General features: G+C 41.4%; 1 protein-coding gene across 3 annotated transcripts in view; it reads left to right on the plus strand.

Annotated features, from left to right (window-relative positions):
- Positions 1 to 7,657: 7,657 nt before the first annotated feature.
- TMEM255A (transmembrane protein 255A) overlaps positions 7,658 to 19,350 on the plus strand; it is a 46,939-nt gene continuing 35,246 nt past the window's right edge. For all 3 annotated transcript variants that reach the window (XM_011378252.2, XM_011378253.2, XM_011378254.2), the window contains exons 1-2: positions 7,658 to 7,927; positions 14,386 to 14,528. In XM_011378252.2, the coding sequence (XP_011376554.1) occupies positions 7,870 to 7,927; positions 14,386 to 14,528 (201 nt within the window). In that variant the 5' untranslated portion in view covers positions 7,658 to 7,869. The remainder of the gene's footprint in view (positions 7,928 to 14,385; positions 14,529 to 19,350) is intronic.

A 19,350-nucleotide genomic window follows, 5' to 3' on the forward strand; every position in this document is an offset into this window, starting at 1 on the left:
ATGCTACAGAACATTTGGCATAGCTATTAGAAACTGTTCTCCGGAGCCCAGGAAACTAATTCCAAATGGTTAGGTAAGGCACGGCTGATGGAAAGATTACCCCTTAAACTGATTCCATGGTATATGTACAGAGATGTTTATTGCAGTATTGCTTGTAACTATGAAAAACGAACTAAATTAAATGTCCAGCCATGGGGCTTGGTTAAGTCTGAAACATTCACATGATGGAATGTAATGCAGTTGCTAAAAAATGAGGTAAATCTGTATATACCGACATGGAAATATGCCCATGAAATAGTATTGGGTTTTTAAAGATGTAAGTTACAGGATCATATTTATAACTTGGTTCCATTTTTGTTCACTATCTATGTGTGTAACTCTGTGTGTATGCATATATTTGTTGTATATGCATAGGAAAAGTGGAAAAGTCTGGGAAAATATACACCAGACTTTTAATAGAGGTTTAATACCTTTGAAGAGCGAGATTGAGGAGGAACTTTCCCTTTTTAATTTATATATTTCTGTACTGTTTGAAATTTAGGTGCATATTTCACTTTTATAATTGTTGGCTGTTTGTTAAAGGATGGCAGTCTTTATTAAACAATTCTCTCATTATAGCAAGATTTTGGGTTCCTGGGCAGAGCTGAGAGGCAGACATGGAGTTAGGTGCATTTCACCTTCCATAGAACTTCTTACAGGTCCAGTTGAACTGCAATGCTGGTATTTCTTTTAAACACTAAGACGCTAAAATATAACCTTACCAAATGAATCCTCTCTAATAAACAAAATTACTAATTTTATCCCTTTTTCTAGTCTGTATTTCCCTCAAATCACCCCATTCCACCAGAGGCAAAGTTCCTTTATCTTCAAAGAGGTCAGTTTCCCAGAAAGCTGTTCCCTTCAGGCAATCACAGAGTATACAGCCCCCTACTGGTGTAGTTCCAAGGGCATAGAAAGAGCTGAACCGGGAAAAGTACTTAACCACTTGGCAGAACCAACAAGCTTTAATCACACAATGAAAGAGAAGTACAGATTCCCTTGAGAGAGGTGACATATTGCCTAAAACTTGCACTCAAGCAAGGAAGACTGAAAGCAGAGCCATGCGTGTGCGTGTGCATGTGCGCACACCTGTGTGTGTGTGTGTGTGTGTGAGAGAGAGAGAGAGAGAGAGAGAGAGAGAGAGAGAGAATCAAAATAGGTGTGTCCAGAGCAGCCCGAAGTACACACTTCAGGGAGAAGAGAGTACAATTTTTTATGAAACATTCACCTGCTTAATTTATTTATAAAATGGTATTTGGAGGTTTTTGCTTATTTTAATAATAATGCATGCTCATTGAATATATTTGAAAGGTACAGAAAAGTATAAAGAAGAAAGTAGCCACCTATAATTCCACTTCCCAGAGATAACTACGGTGAATATTTTAATGACTTTCCCTTTAGTCATTTTCTCTGCATGTATATGCAAATTTCAACAAAATTGAGATCAAACTATACATGTTGTTCTTATCCTCTTTCTTCACCCATTATTATGGCCATTTCTATATCCTTACCATTTGAAAACATGACTATGATAGCTGTATAATATGTGCATTTTATGGCTGTGGTGTTGTGTGTGTCTAGTTAATCATTCCGTTAATTTGGGGGCATTTCAGGTTTTTTCCAGCTTTTCTCCTTATTATAAATAATGTTGCCATGGACATCCTTGCACATAAATCTTAGTCCAGATTTCTCTTTCCTTGGTACAAATTCCCAGAAGTGGAATTACTGGGTCACAGAGTGCAAACATTTTTGAAGGCTCTATGGAGCAGTTTGAATGGGGAGCAAATTTACTGATTCCCAGAAACTACTGAACACAGAGATCCTCTCCAGTCCAAACCTGAACCAAGTAGTTAGACAAACACACACACACCCTGCCTGCAACAGTGCCACATCTAATTAGGTGTTTAATGAATGTTTTTTGATGGAGATAAAGGAAAATTATGTACTGAGCTCTGTAATTAGAGGAAGGAAACAGGGCAGTTACAGCTTAACTGAATCCTATCCCCACCAACCGTCATCTCTGGTACGTAAACCAGGCCATCCAAACTGTGAGACCGCCCCCTCTAGTGATTCTCTCAAACCATTTCTATGGGCTTAATGCCACTCACCCTCATCTCATGCCATTTTTCTTCCTGGTTAAAAAGTAAAATATATGGTGAGTTTTTCTGTATAGATTTTTACTTCAATATAAACATGTTTTATATAACTGTATAAAACATGTTAATTATGTTTACCCATTTATCTCATTCTAACCTTAACATTTGTGATTATCAACCTTTGTTACGTTTATCTGAAAATTCAGAAAAGCATTATTTAGCCTTTTTGAATATCAAGATTTCCCTAGTGTATTCATTGCTGAATGAATTATTGTTCTCTGCTGCTAATTTTATGCCTGCAAATTAGGAAAATGTGAAATTCTATGAAAAAACATAAAATACTTTGATCTTAAAAAGAAATTACCTCCTTTCGGTGGTAAGAAAGATTGTTCTTCTGAACTTACTTATCAAGAATTTACTAGAAATATGTATACCTGTATCGTTTTAATGTTTTTGTTAATGTTTCCAAACAATGTACTTTAAAATCAGAATAATTTCTTTATATTCATTCTAATTAATTCTCCTTTTGCTCTTCATCACACATTAATGATCAGAAACAAGATGTACTTTTCATCCCATGCCTATAAGAGCTAAGTCAGTTTTGTAATATAAGTTAAAGGGAGTTTTATTGTTCAGGAATGAATTACTGTTGGGTTTGATTGACTGAAGATGAACTTTGATGTGGTGTATGTGAAAACTACTAAATGCAACTTACAATGCTAAACAAAAAATATATTTTTTTTATTATTGAAAAAGTTTCTTTTTAAAAGGAGTATTTAACTCTCGAAACAAACAAACAAAAATAAAAGTATGCATGGGGAAAAAAAGTCGGGAATAATGCATTCCAACCTGGAAAATTGTTATCTCTGGATAGCAGAATTGTGGGAGAGAGGGTAATTTGCTGTAGCATGTGTCTCTGCGGTTTGGGGAATTTTTACAGTATCATGTTTTATTTCAGAAAGCAGGAAAGAAGCAATAGATTAAAAGTGCCATATATTCCAACAAGTATTTTAAGTGCCTACCAGGCTTAACTAAATGATCACTAGAGAAATTTTAAAAGCTACATAAAAAGAAGACTTTGGGTATGTTCAACAGAGAACAATAATGAATAGAACAATAAAAGCAACTGAGCAGTTGGAGGTTTAAGGTACTTGTGGACTCTGACACAGTGTTGCCTGCCTGCTGGGACTGCCCTCAGCCTCTGGCTCCTAGATCTGTGGTTCCCACTGATTGCCTAGGGCCCAGCTGAACTCCAGTGTAGCTTCTTGACTAGCCTTTCCAGTCACTGACTGTAACCAGGTGTGTCTTAAGTGCCAAAACATCTCCTTTGTAAAGTAAAGCCAAGAGGATGTGAGAACCCAGGCACTTTCACATGCTGATGGTGGGAATGTACTTTGCTCCAAACATTTTGGAAGACAATTTGGAAATATGTATTAAGGCCTTAAAAATATTCAAACTTGATAAAAATTAAAATAGTGGTTATCTCTATGAGGGTTGTTTCCTGAGAATGGGGCTCAAAGGAACCAACTGGGATGTTGGAAATGTTTGACACTTTGATCTGGGTGGTAGTTAAAAGGGTGTGTATACTGTAAAAAATCATCAATGTGTACACTTAAGACACTTCACTGTATACCTGCTGAAAAAATGTTTTAACTAGAAAAAATATATTTAGAATTTTTAAACAAATTCTTCCAGCATAATATTGTATCCTCTGGTAATAAAGATGCAAAGATTTAGCTCATTTTATTATTTATAACATTGAAAATTTTAAAACCTTTAAAATACCCGATAATAGGGAATAGTGAATAAATAATGTTTCATTCATTTAAAATCATGTTATCAAAAATTTCTTATTGGTATTGAAAAGCACTTATAATTAGTGTTGGATAATGAAAGCTGGTCTCAAAATAGGAAGAAAACAACAACAAAGTAAAGACAAGTACCAGTTTTGTTCCCTTGTGCCATGGTGATTTTTCTAGTACCTAAAGAAAATGACCAGCTGACAATGGGAACCAGTCAAGCTTCACGAGTGAAATCACACCATCAACAATGGTTATTCTCAGTGAAGATTCAGCTGCTTGTGATGTGGGCACTGGATACTAAGCAATGACCGAAGGTAGTCCAGGGTGCACAACTCCAATCTCAGTTAAGGATGTTTGGATTCTTTGAGGTTTTCCATTATTCTGCAGCTTCCTTTATGTCCTTGGTCAAGTCAAGTTTGGGAGCTGAAAGGTGGGTGGTCATTAACAGGGTGGGAAGAGAATGGCTGTGATGTGTGTGTGTGTACATACACATATTTGTTAATACTCATTTGAACACCTTTTCAAATATTCATGTACGTGTATGTATCCATGTAGCCACGATACTTCTGGCCCACAGTCCCAAATTTAGAATCAGGAAGGTACTATGGTAACTTAACTAGTCAAACTGATCATCCAAATAAGGAGGTAATCTAGTGCTATGGATATTCTCAGGGTGAATGCATTAGTGTCAGAGCACCATCTGGCATTTTTCTAGTGATCCGAAGGCTTCTGGGGATCCCTCTCATCATTGCTTTGAAGAAGACGGAGAGAAGCAGGGTGCAGCCCCATTGGCAAACGTTTCCCTATGCTATAAAACAGTTTGTAATCTAGAGCAACATTGTATGCTTGATTAAGCTTGTAGTGAAAGGGATTTATTTTAAGCCAGTTTAATAATTTATTTTTATCAGAAGCTAACCAAGCATGAAAGACCTGTTCTTACATCTAGGTGGCTTGCCTATTGGTCAATTTTACTACAAGCCTATTAATGTATCAAATCCACATGTGTTTAGAAATGAAGAAAATCAGAATGGAGCTCATGAAAAAATTGCCTCCGCTTTTTAATTGTCCAGCTCATTCTGAGTCCAAATAAACCTTCTTTTGGAGGAAAAGGAATCTTGGTTGAAATGTGATTTTTTTTGCCAAGTTCCCATTCTAGTCCCTCCCCTATCCCAGCTCCTCTGTCCAAACAAGCATGCTATCTCTGGGGAGAAGACTGCTACTACTCTGAGCTACCACAGCTGCTGCTATTGTCATTGCTACTGGTCTCAAAGTCATTTTTAACTTGACTGAGAGCCTGCTGTGTTCCTAGTCCCATAAGGTACCTTAAGAGATAGTCCAAAGGAAATATACAATATGCAGTTCTTTTAAATAGCCAGCTCCTCTAGTACTTTCTAAAATAGTATTTAATGTTCATGTAGGATTCAGGAACACACATGTTGCATAAAGCAAGGTTCACTCTCACTAAGGGCACCTCACTGTTTTATGGCTTTGATTATAAAAATCAAATTACATATACATTCTGTGTCAATTGATGAGTAATGTGCTTCTCTCTAAAGTGAAAAGCCCTCATTCTGTCCTTTGAAACCAGCATGGTAACAAATTTCTATGTGGCTTCTTTAGGGATCTCTAGCTATATGGTTGCTATAGGGAAGACAAAAATTTCTAAAGTAGGTGTAAAACAGTCTTTTCCAGCCTGTATAAAACACTCTTTTCTTCAAGACTACTTCCACAGAAACAAAATCAGTTAATTATGAAGTACTCCTGAGAAATCAGTGCTGATTGCCAGAGGTCTTCACATTAAATATGTGAGATATTTTGAGTGGCGGAGGAAGAGGAAAGTAAACAAGATTGAAGACAAACATGGCAAGAGTCTAAATATGGGATTTCTCTCTGCCTTTGTGGAGCTCATGAAGACTGACACATACGCCACGCATGCCTAAAACATATACCTCTACAACATGGGGCATCTTGTTTCTATCTAGAACAAATATCACAGATTTCTAAACCACATCTATAGTGTAAGAATGCTAATAATACCTGACACAGCATTCAACCTGGCCCCTGGGATGTGCCCAAGTTCTTTATAAAAGACTTCCTTTTTAATCTTCAGGAAACATTTTTTCTTCCTTTGGAAGATAGGAAAGGGCAAGGGCCTTTGGTTCCATTTCCTGCATAAGGAAACAAAGCCTCACAGTAGATTAGCAAACCAGAGCTGGGGAAAATCAAGTACTCTTCATCCCATCAATTCTCAGAAAAGTTTTATACTTGATTCTGAGGTGAGTTTCGGGGTGGGGACATGGAGAGAGGGTTGCCGCCGTTATCAGGGAGAGGCTGTTGGAAGGAGACCTGACAAGTGGAACCTGAGAGCTCTCACTGAGATATATGGATGCCTTCAAACAAGTCAATCCCCTTGGATGCCAGTCCCACAGGACTGAGTTTCCAAAAGTAGCTGGAGCCCATTGTTATCTCCTTCTTCACCTTCTACCTCCCTTGACCATGAGGCAGATGTCAGGGTACCCCAAAGAGGTCTCATCCCATTCTGCTGCTGTTTTGGGACATCAGAACCACACTCTGGGCCAACAACATAGTGCTTCCAGCCCAATATCCTAATGGGGTCCAGAAGGAAGGGTTGGGGAAGGACTTGGCTGTCCTCCAGGATCAAGGAGATTCTCACTTCATCCCCAGTTTTCCTTAGCAATCTCCAGTGGGTCTGTCAGCCATAACTTTCACTTTCAGGAGCTACTTGTGTTTTCATCTTGTTGTACCTCTTGGGACTAATGAATTCCTTAGGGTTTCAATATGGTATATAGAGTAATATTTCTTTTCAGCTGCCATAGCAGGAAGATCACTGACCTGGGAGTCCAACAGATCTAGGTTCAAATCCCACCTCTGCCACTTACTAGTTGAGTGACTACAGAAAATTTTCATCCCTTCTGAGACTCAGGTTCTTCATCTGTAAAATGGAGTTTTACTGCCTTGCATGGCTGCTGAGATGAGAAAATGAGATATTTGACATAAAAGCACCCTGAACAAAAGCGCAAACTGGAGTGCTGATGCAGACTCAGATTTGTTTGAATTGAATCTCCTTCTAGTTATTAGGGGACTGTTGGTTCTAGAATTCTCAGATTTGGTGAATAAGGCTGTGTTCCCTCTCTCCATCTCTGCATAATTTTATACACTCTACTCACATCCCTTTCCAGCCTTCATCTTAGAAAAGATGAAGACTTTTTAGAAAAGAGTCTGCGTTTGTTTAATATCTTCACATGGCAGCCCCCTCCACCCTCCCCCATCCCCTTGATTATAGAGTAGCCCTTCTCTGGATCATCTCCAGCTCCATTATGTCATTCTGGAAGCACTAAGACCAAACCTGCACAAATAAGTGTGTGCGTGCGCGCGTGTGTGTGTGTATTTGTGTATGTACGTGCGTGTGCGCGCGGGCGCGCGCCTCTCAGCTCGGAACCTCTGACTCTACCCCTTCCCCAATTACAAATCCTAGAACAGGATTCTTGTCCAAGACCCGCTCTCCAAACTATAGAGAAGGTCGGTTGGCCCTAGGCTGTAGCCTCCCCCTCTTTCTCCGCTCAGCCCTGGCCCCAAGGGGCGAAAACGGCTTCCGTCTGGCTTTGGAAGATGGGAGGTGGATAACTAGGATGGGGGTGCCAAGTGGGGGGAGTTGGCGGGGGGAGTCTTGCGCAAGCGCACGCAGCTGCTCGGACCGCCAATGCTGCTGCCTCCCTGAGCAGAGACTGGCAAAAGAGGAGGGAGGGAGGGGGAAGCGGCACTTGGGCTGCACCTCGCAATCACAAGCAATCTTTCTCAGCTCTAGGAGGGACCCAGAGCCGCAGCCACGGAGTAAGATGCTCTGCGCGGCGCCCTGAGCCTGGGGCGAGTGAAGCAGCTTCGGTGTCCAGGGCAACAGGGCAGCTTTCACCATGCATCAGTCCCTGACTCAGCAGCGGTCCAGCGACATGTCCCTGCCCGATTCTATGGGTAAGTCTAGCCGCTTTTCCCAGGGGTGGCAGCAGCAAGGGGTGAATGCGCTGCCCTCTGGACTGCGAGGGCCCTGACCGCCGGGAGAGCGGGGAAGTGGGAAGCGGGACTAAGGAGGGGGATCTGCGAGCCCCAGCGTCTGGGTGGTGGACCAGAGCCGCAAGAGAGCGGCCAGGCGGGGGCGGGGGCGACGCGTCGAGGTTGGAGCGCCCAGCGTGCGTTGGAGTCTCCCTGCCCGGAGTGCGGGTGTGTACGTGTTTGTGTGCGTGCGTCAATAGACTTGCAGCCGGTGGTAAATCCCAGCTGTCTGGGGATCAAAACACTTCACTGCAACTTGCACCTTCTCTTTCCATTAGACGCTCCCTCTTTGCAAAGTCCCCGTCACTTCTAAGAGCTCACGACTAATGATAATTCAAAGAAGCAGGGCCCTCGCCCTCTCCCAACTCTGTCGGAGCTGCCCTGAAATTCAGAGCTGCAGTTGGGTTGGCGGGGCTGACTTGCACCTAGCTGATGGGGGCGGGGGTGAGCAACCATGAGAGATGGGCGGGTGGGAGAAAAAAGGAGGAGGACTGGCGGGAGGAGAATTCCTGAAGAATCGTTCAAGACAGCCCAGCCCTGCGATCTGCAGCGGTAGGATCAACATTCCTTGAATTCGATTCCTATTCTGCTCCAAATGCACGGAATGTAATATGCCCGAGTGTGAAAAGGGAGGGGGGCGGACGAGTGAGAGAGCAATAAAGAGCGAGCGCGAGCCCGCACACCTTCAGAAGTCGCGCTTTCTCTCTCTGGGTGGAATGGAGGGTAGGGGAATCCACTAGCCTGATTTGGTTCAATACCTTTCCTCATCAAAACTGGGTACAGCTACCTCCAGGCACCAACCTGGCTGCTCCTCAAAGCTGCGTTCTGATAGTAACAAATAGAACACAAACCCAGTCCCCCTCAGCTGTTAGGCACCTTTCCAAGCCCTATGATTTCACTAGGCAGAAAAATTAATTTGGAGGCCAGGAAAGTGGGAGGAGATTGTCAAACCATGATCCCACCTAATCTTAAAATTCGCCTCGGATACACTTTAACCAAGTCGAATTCTCTCTTTCCAACATACTTTACATTCTGCAAAATCTCTCCGTCCCGAATTGTTGCCATCCAGTCTGTTCAGGTTTTCTACGAAGAATTTGCAGGAACGTCTCGAGGGGAGAGAGCTGGAAGAGGGTCGCAATCCCCTCTGTGAGCTTCCTACTGCTAGTCAGTGAAAGACTCAGTCTAAACAAAATTCGTTTAACGGGGGCGGGGGAGGGGAGGGACAGGAAGTGTAGCCTGTTAGATAGTGGTAACAATCTTATTTTTAATGGTTTTGCATATTCAGTATAAGAATTTGCTCTGTTTTTTTTTCTAAGCGCGTAGTTATTTGCAACGTGGTACAAATGAGGTCAAAGACTTAGGTCTGATTCTAGAACCCAGCAGTACCAGATTCCCCACAGCTCTCTCTCCCTCACACGCAGTGCACTTATTACCTTGACCAGCTGTGGCGCCAAAGCTTCCCTGGCTTGCAGATGCCAAACTGCTGCGCGGGAAGGCTGGTAGGGAAGAGTGCCCTGCCGGCAACCACCACAACCACCAGCAAATCTGGCCCCCCGCGCCGGATCATCTGCTTGCGGGGGAGTGGGCAGGTTAGTGGCTCAGGGCCTAAAACGTTGCGACTTGACACACTGCTCTGTGGATTGGGGAACAAGATGAAAATAATTCTTTCTTGGGCTCGCGAGGACCCTAAGCCAGTCTTGCGTTTCCCGAAGGTCTGGGCAACAAGAAGCTGTGTGGGCTTCGCCCAGACGCTGAGGGAAAAGAATCATAGATTCCATTCCACGCATCCGGCTTTGGAAAGTCTGCAGACCCAGGGCACGAGCAAATTCCTGAGTAGAGTCGTAACCGTGGGTTTCCACACTTTGGATGGGGGAGTGTCCACGGAGTTCCCTGGCGTTGGTTCCTCACAGCCCAGGCCTGCATCAGCGTCTAGGCTACTTGGGAGCTACTCCCACTTAGCTCTGGCAACACAGCCCTCCCTTGCATGGGGAAATGGAAGGAGAGAGGGTAGTGTTTCAGCCTCCAAGGGCAGCATTTTTGAGTGGATTCCCTCTAAAGGCAAGACACAACAGTAGCCAAAACAATAACATTTAAAACACAGATATACTGCACCAAGGTGCTTACACTTACTGGCAGCCTGGGAATGACCTCTTTGTCCAAGGCTTGCAGCGGAGCAGGCGTTTCGCAATAGAAAGATAGTAATTTGACTCCAGCGCCCCTTCATCTCCTCACAGCACCCCCTTCTCCCTTTTGGCAACACCGCCCCCAGGCGCTAAGGCTCCTCTACTACATCAGGGCACTCCTTCCCTCCCAAATAACACATTTGTAATTCACCGGTGGCCTTGGGTGTCTCCGGTGGAAGAATTGCCAGATGGATTTCAGTATCTTTAAGGAAATGTTTGGGAGATTGGCAGAACCTTGAGACTCTGACGTGGGCAGCCACAGGTTTCCACGGATGCTCAAAGCTGGGACTTCCTGGAACCCTACCTGTATGGCAAAGCTGACTTAGGTAAGCAAATTCTAACCAGTTCAGAAGATCAGCCCCTAGAATTAGTCAGTCATCAACAACATGGTGCATAGGACAGGATGGTGGGCCTTCATCCTTGCTGCACTTAGAGTACACACCCTATAATCAAGGAGGTAATGAATAATATGTACGAGGTAAAACAAGTGAGCAGAGACAATCATCCTACCTTCTGGTAACCCACACTTTGGTTCCTGTCAGATACATAATCCTGAAACTGGTGGACATCAGATGGATTGTGGACCAGACCCACAATTACAATTATATTTAATATACTTATTAAGTAATGGGCCTAAGAAGTAGGGACATGAAATAATGAGTGATTAGAGTGAGCTTGGTCAAGAAAACTTCTTGGAAGAGGGGAGTTTCGAGCAGGTTTCAGAGAAAGGGAGGGATTGAGATTCAAAGACTGCAGTGCAAGGAGGGTGAGGGGCTCTGGCCAGGGGGGAAACCCAGAGGAGGGAGAAATTGGCTGTATTTGGAAGGGTGGAGACAGCAAATAATTGGGTGCTTCTAGAGCTGAGTATCCTGGTCCTCACGAATCTGGGGTGGAGGTGGGGCACTGCAGAGAGAGAGGGCTGCAGTAGTTCTGCAGGAAGCTGCTGCTGGGGGCAGAAGGGGCAGGCAGTGCCAATGACTGGATTTCAGACTCTCCCATTGCTGTTGGTTGCAGGAGTGGTTGTTGTTGTTGAAACAGATACATACTTGGCACCAAGTAGACGGGCCAGTGAGCAGCGTTTGAGTTGTGGCACTAGTTGGCCAGAAGGCTTTTAGTTCTGGGGAGCCCTCAGATGTACCCTATTTTAAAAAAAACAATTCTGTGAATGTAGCCCATATTTATTCACACAATTCCCTCTCAGAGCGCGCGCGCGCGCGCACACACACACACACACACACACACACACACAGCCTTTTTGATTAGAAGGGAAGGAATTCTGAGACGTTGCCTCTTGATTATTCAACAAGTATTGACTGCTCTTCGCTACATATCAAACACTGTGATAGTCAGTTTTCAAGTACCCACTACTTTATTTAAGTATTTCATGGTGTCTAAGGTTTTTTGATATGTCGATTTACTAAACAAATTGGAATTAGACGTACCTTTGTTTACTGGAACATCTAAAGCAGGCCCCAAAATGCACCCTAATAAGAACAGGGCTCTACTTTTTCCTTAAAAAATAAAAAAGAAAACATCAGGAAAATGTTTTAAGCAGACACAATAAACTGTATTTTAGGAGCCCCAGTCACACCTTGAGAGAACAGGTGTGTCTTGCTCTCAGTAGATGTGACTTTTAAGTCAAATTGACACTAAAGATAAATGGAAAGGTGATTCTTCACTTTTCAAAGGAACTCACTCCACCATGCCTTAAAATGGTTCACCCCCAAGTGCGACTAGAAAGAATTTCATTTTACACAAGTATGGTCCTTATAGTATAAAATAAGGGATGACTTGGGGGAGGGTGTGAGAAGACAGAGAATAAATATTCAACCTAGTAATAGGAGAGTTGTCTTAGGAATTTTACTCAAAGTGAATTCTGTCTAAAGGCAAGGCCCTGGTGGAGCTGTAGGATCTTTGCCTGGGTTTCTCAACTGGCAGGTTCTAAAGCAGGAAAAAAAAAAATAGATGTTCGAATAACACCATGTGGTTTGCTGAGTCACTTTTCTGACCTGGCTCCTGTGCTTTTAAGAGTTAGAGTGATATTTGCAAAGGAGACCCAAGAGCTGTAAATAGAATCAAAAGCCAGTTAGTGGAGAAGGAGCAGGCAAGTGATAAAAAAAAAAATTAAAAGACTATGCACACACACACAGTCCCCCAATTTAATCTCTAAGATTACACGTTTTTGTGTGTGTGTGTGTGAGGTATTAAAACACTTTCATGTGTCACAAAGATACCCTTGGTGTATCCAGATGTCCCCTCACTCTTGTTTGCCAATTTGGGACAGAAAGGGTATGAGCAACAAAGGAGAAAGGCAGACAGAAATAGGAGGCGATGTTGGTAAGTTTAGATTAGAACTGGTCTGTGGAACCAACTTAAAGATTCACCGAGATGTGTCTATCATCAAATGGACTTAGGAACCCTGGTTTAGAGAGTCATTTAGGGCCCCAAGAAATCAAGAGGAGGGATAACTAATTTCAGGAAAACAGAAGAAATAAATCCTGCCCACTACTTGCAGTCCACTTCTCCCAGGCTCACTCATCCTGTTTACCACCTATCAGCTAGCCATTTGCATCTCAAATAGCCCTCTCATTCAAAAGGTCCTGATGTCACAGATGTCTCTAGTGGTCCTTTTCTGTTTTCCCATGGAGGCTGGACTCAGGCCCAACTAGAGGCTAGCCTCATTTCCCAACTCTCCTTCCCTCTCCTCCCAGGGTGCAATATGGCACTTTAGTACGTGGGGGCCTATAAACACTCATGCCACTTCTACATTTCAATGTAAAATAGTCTTAGACTAGTATCCTATTAGAAATGACCCTGATGAGTCACATCCCTCATTTTCAAAGCTGACGTCAGGGGAGACCGCCAGCCCCTCCCACCTCCTTGGAGCCTTGCAGGGACCGCACTGGACCTAGGGAGGCACTCTTGATGCTTTTTTTTTCCTATTAGGAGGGGATATCTGCTGGGATCTGCAAGGCCAGCTACAGCCCCACCCTTTCAACTCAACCATGCCTCCTGGGTTCCACTGGTTTTCTCCCTTCCTCTCTCCTTTCCCTTTCCTTCATCTCTTCTCCCCTCCCTCCCAGTGGTGCAGTCTGGCCGGCTTCAATGACAGCTGCTTCTTGAGGCTGCAGTGAAGACTCCGAATGACAGGGTCCTATTAACAGAACTCAGTGGCCTCTTTAGACCCATAAATGACAGTCAAGCCACTGGGTGGGTGACCCTATCCGAAGGCTCCCCACTGCTTTATGCTCTCAACTAGGGAACTGGATTCTCATAGGGTAACTCCTCCCTGGTATTTCCTCTTGAGAGCCCCACTCCCCAGGCAAGAGAAATGCATGCAGGGTGTGGAGCAGTGCTCGATTCCTTTTTTAAAAATTAAATTGAAAAGCAAATCTAGATACCATATTTTTATCTGACTTAATAAGCCTGTTTTTGAAAAAATATATATTGGCTTATGCTATCATGTCTGATAATCACAGAGTAGGAGAACAAGTTTCTCATCATTTATATTTATGTCACCTTCACATAGCTTAAATGTGTATAAGTTATAATCCTCCCTATCTACCTCCCCTGATACATATCTTTGTGGACTAATGGCCTCCAAACACTTATTTTATTATGCACATTTGTTATGCGACAAATCTTGCTAACATACTATTTTAAAGTTTATACATGAGTGGCGAATGTCAGAAATAAGTGAAAAAAATCCCAATTTCTAGCTTGGTTCTGATATTTACACTGAAAATGAAATTTCATATCTCCAACTTATGAAAAAAAAACCTTAGTTGCACATTGGCTTTAAAATGTTTTCATTTAATACTTCCACATGTACACTTCTCATTTATCATATGCCTTATAATTTAGCCTAAAAGAACACTCTAAGTGGGTATGACACATCTTTTATATAATGCCGAAAGCAAAAAAATTGTTTTGTTTTGATTTTGTATAACTGGTAAGATTTCTTCTGTTGTTTATTTTCAAACTGGAAATATATATTTTTTATTGTAAATGTGGCACCTGACAACTTCAAAAAGAAAAAGTAAAACTAAAGCTCTATTCCTTCTCCAAAATTCCATTCCCCGGAAATAACCCCAGTTACCAGTTGGAGTAGGAAAGGAAAACCTTCTTAGTTATTTTTTAAGTCCAACTCTTCTCCAGCAGAAATGATCAATTTCAGTTTTTTCTGTGTACTTTCAGGAGCCTTCAATCGGAGGAAACGAAACTCCATCTATGTTACAGTGACTTTGCTTATTGTGTCCGTGTTAATTCTCACGGTGGGCCTTGCTGCAACCACCAGGACTCAGAATGTGACTGTTGGAGGTTATTACCCAGGAGTTATTGTAAGTATAAAAGGCATAGTTGGGTCTCAGCAGCTTGCTGGCTATAGACTTTCAGGTTCTATTCTGATGGTTTTCAATTTGGTTTGAGTTTCTAGTGTCTGCTCCATTTTCCTTCCTTATATATCTCTATATTTATATAGAGATGCAACTGGACCCAGTAAGAAGAGCACTGGACTAAGAATCTTCATCCCTAACTAGCAGTGTGATCCTGATCAAATCGTCTCACTCTTTAGGACCTCCATTTTCTGGTCTAGGAGATGTTACTAACTAGCAGTGTTAACCTTAGGCTAAGGTCCTGTCCTCTCTGTGCATCTGTTTTCTTATGAATAATAGTAGTCTCTTAATCTTAACTGAAATCTGAGGACCCTGGCAGTTTGACACTCTATGACCAACAGCACTGTTCTCCAAAGTGATCCTGCATTCCTATCAAGAAAAATACATGGGATATTTACTCCTAAAATATGTATATTAATTCACTTATAAATTATGTACATGTTCATACAACATACACAAATGGAAATTTAAAAATTAGATAAAATGAAATAAACAATAATTTTTAATATCTTCATACAAACTAAATTTCAAAGACTGATACGTATTTCACATGAAGTCTATCATTAAAGAAAGTGGCTATAAATAATTATTTCAAATAGCCCACTAGATAATTTTGAATATTTTTGGCTGACTTATCAGATATGATTAGATAGTCATTAACATCATTGTTTTTGCTCTCACTACATGGCTGACAAAAAGCTCACTCTGAGAGTTAGAAGTGTCAACCCTGCCATTTTTCCAGTTGCTAGCTTGTGCTTACATTATTAGGGTCATTTTCAATTCGTGGTTTCTTAGCAGTAGTCTTTCCAAACTACTTGTCTATTTTGTTGAGACTAGTTTCGTTAAAATTAGGTAAGATAATTCAAGCACATGTCAAATGCCCCACCATCAACCCTTTGCTGCTTAGAACTTGCCCTCCTTCAAGAGAGCTCACTTTGTCATCTGACATTCATACCAAAGGACATCAGTGACAGTCTGTTTATTGGATATTTGTAATGCTAAAGTCCTTTTTTTTATCATTTTAGATTAACAATAATAGGAAACAAGAGTTCAAATAGTTTATTTCCATACTTCATTGGATTGTTTGAGCCACCTCCAGGATGTTTGCACTCCATTTTGGAAACCACTGAACATTTTACATACAAAACTCATTTTATATCAAATCAGCACGTTGTACATTTTAAATATATACAATTTTATTTGTCAATTATACCTCAAGAAAGCTGTGGGAAAAGAAAAAACAAAAACGAAACCTCATTTAGATCTACACACACTGCTACTGAACCCAAAAACCTAACTCTAGAGTTTGGATCATATTTTTTATATCAATTAAATGACTTCTCAATTGAAACTGTTAAAGAGCAGGAAGAAATTTTAGGATTGTTCATTTAAAAATATATCTTAGGATAGCAAGGAGTTCAGATGCATTTGTCATTGTTTTGTTCCTTTTTCTTTTTCTTTTTTTTTATTCGAGAGGTGAGGATGAGAAAGAGAAGCAAAGAGAGGGAAAGGGATTAAAGATGGATGCCTTTGACAAGCCAGCGCTGTGAGTGACCTAGACTGATGCCTGTTGCCTAGGTCACTGATTCCACAGTCAGCCTTCTCAATAGCCCTGCCAAAGCTGGGACCCGACTTGAGCTGGACTCCCATGAGCTGAAGGCTGCCTGGAGAAGTTCCTTCACAGCTCTTAGGCCAGCAGGGCTCCCGCCAGGCGAGGGCAGGTGTCCCACAGACACTGTTTGGTGCCCTCTGTTCAACATATGATGTGAGAACTCACCTGGTCTACTTCCTGTGGTGAGGCAAGAAAACCAGTCATCAGCAGAATTGAATTTTATTTTTAAACACAAGCAAGGGAGTGGAGAGGAAAGGGAGGTAAGATTGCATTTTGGTGGCTTGGAAAAGCAATATATAGGGTCTGTGTGAATTTTTGTGTGCTTCAGGTAGCTGCATTTAGTGAAATATTTCTGACTGATGAGCTAACAATGCTCAAAACAAGACTCATATTCTCCGTGGGTGAAAGGAAGGTATTTTCCATGTCACTTAAGAATAGAGACACCTATTCATGATCAGTGGCCATGAACCTTCTCTGTAGAATATCTGACTGTGGGTGCTAGGTTGGAATACTAACAAAAGAAGGAAGGTGCATAGTTGTTGTTATTGGGTACCTGATGTTCAATTAGCATTTCAAGTTGAAGCAGTAGGGGCATATGTCTGTGTGTGTGCTTTTAACTAAGAGCTAACCTGGAAATGTTAATGGGAGAGCCATCCCTAACAGACAGTGTACCTCATCATTTAACCTTTAAAAATTTGCTCTTGTAGTTCCTGTAGATTGTTTCTTTAAGATGGGTTTTAATTATAGAAAGTGAAGTGGGAATATTACAGACTTAAAAGCAGAAAAAGCCATTTGAGTTTATAGGTCAGATCATGTTGTAACAAATACAATAACAACTCATACCTCTGAAATAGTAAATGCCTGAGAATCAAAAATGGGGCACTTTCTCTAATTGAATAGTTTGGTCATTAGAGAGGTACTATATAAACTCTAAGGCAGTGGTTTCCCCTCCTTGGTGTGCATAATGACCTGGTGAACCTGGTCCTGTAAAAAATACAGAACTCCACTCCCTACTCCCAGAGATCCTGATTCAGTAGGTGGGACCCAAGAACCTGATTTTTCTTTCTCTGAGCTAACATTTGATAGAAAAAGTAAGACATCTTGAGTCTGCATTTTAATCAACACCCAGGGAGTCTAATTCAGATGGACCAGCAACCACCTAGAGAACTAAAACACAAAAAATAAAGTATGCTTAGCTATAAAACCAGAATGAACATAATGTGGCATTTTAAGATTCCACACTATTAAATTGGTCGCTTTAAACGTAAAATTCCATTGTATAGAACTGTAAAAAAAAAATTCAGATTATTTGGAACTCTGCTGTTTTGGACTCCAATTAAATGTGTTAACAATATATGAGAAGTTAAATTAGAAAACAGACAAACTAGGAAGCAGTTATTATATTTAAAAAAAAAGACTTACCATACAATTCATTTAAACATTGAGATCCCAGGCATTTTAAAATATAATTGTATTTGCATAATTCTGTCATATGAAACTTTTCTGGGCATCTTTATTTTGCCAAAAGAGGTACCTTTGTACAGTGAGGTGCATTATAATAGGGCGTTAGCTACTCTACCTGAGTTAGAATGTGGCATCATCACCCTAAGGCACACATGCATACATTCATCTTTAAAGATATGCTCACCTGTACAGGCTGAACAGTACAATTTTTTAAAAACTAAAACTCACAAAGAAAGACTTAGGCATTTTACTCTCCTCGAATATTCAAGACATATTCCATTCCAGAAGAGTTCCAGTGAGCTTTCTACTCTGGAGGCCTAAAAAAACAAGAGCCTCGGTTGTTATATGAAGCTGAGAATGGCAGGGGAGAGAGCTTGTTCCTGTATAACTTTCTAACTTGAAATCCAGGAGAGAGAAGCCTCTAAAAGTGTTTCTCAAGCAGCCCACAAGATAGAGTTGGCCGCCTGATCAATGTGGAAAGCCTTTTATTCTTGAACCCTCTCCCCAGCTGTTGCACTGATAGGGCCCACACCAGCCTGGGTTTTCTTTCTGAAAAGAAACCAAGAGTTTCTGAGCCATTTCCCTGGGGATTGTTGGGGTCAGTTAATTGAAAATTATATCAGAGTTATTTTATGTCTGATAATAATGATACTCGAGTTATTTTATGTCTGGTAATATTATACCAGAGTTAACTGAAAATTAACAGAGACAACAGGTATAATTCAAAACAATTATTATCCCAGAAATTTTTTGGCTCGTGTGACTTAAGCTTCACAGGTAAAGATTCTTTTAATAAATCCAACCAAGCTTTGACTAACTTGAATGCTCAGGAAAGTTAAGGAGCTCTGGACAGAGGGATTTGGTGGTTTATTGTGAACTGGGCAGAAATTTTGTTTACCTCTTGTCGAAAATGTTTCTAAAATAAAGTTCTTACTTCAGTAATTACATTCCAAAGATAAGACTTGAATCTTGATTTGCTAGATAAGACATATAATGCCAGAAGGTTCAAACCTTCATTGGGTTCCTATTGCTTCTTTACTGTTGTCATTCAAAGTTCTCTGAAGATACCGTGGGCCTGGTCTCCCATTATCTCTCTTTTGCTAAAACTGTCAATTCATAGTCTCCTGAACATGACTTGGGCTTTTCTGCCTTGATGCTGTCATTCTCAGTGTTCCCCCTGGCCTGGATCATTCTCTCTGTTCTCTCACTCTGTTTATCCAAATGTTCTGTTTTATCTCAACTTAAAGACACAGCTGGGACACTTTAAACTACTGTGGTCCGTGGTCGTGTCTATCATCTCTTTGAACTCCCTACCATAGATTTCTCCTACTCATGGTTCCTAGAGAATTCTCACATCCTGCTTTGTGGGATGTTGAGCTATAATCTAATTTAGCTTTGTTTATACAGGTCCACGATTCCTTGTCTAAACCCTTGGGCCAGATGTGTTTTGAGAATTTATACTTTTTTTATTTTAGAAAGATAATATAGTATATATATAATGTATTATCTAATATCCCAGTGGGGTCTTGATAGATACCCCCATAATAAAGCATCTTCACACTTAAGAATAGAGACACCTATTCATGATCAGTGGCCATGAACCTTCTCTGTAGAATATCTGACTGTGGGTGCTAGGTTGGAATACTAACAAAAGAAGGAAGGTGCATAGTTGTTGTTATTGGGTACCTGATG

Source organism: Pteropus vampyrus, unplaced genomic scaffold (assembly GCF_000151845.1).
Source record: "Pteropus vampyrus isolate Shadow unplaced genomic scaffold, Pvam_2.0 Scaffold335, whole genome shotgun sequence".
Classification (NCBI taxonomy): domain Eukaryota; kingdom Metazoa; phylum Chordata; class Mammalia; order Chiroptera; family Pteropodidae; genus Pteropus; species Pteropus vampyrus.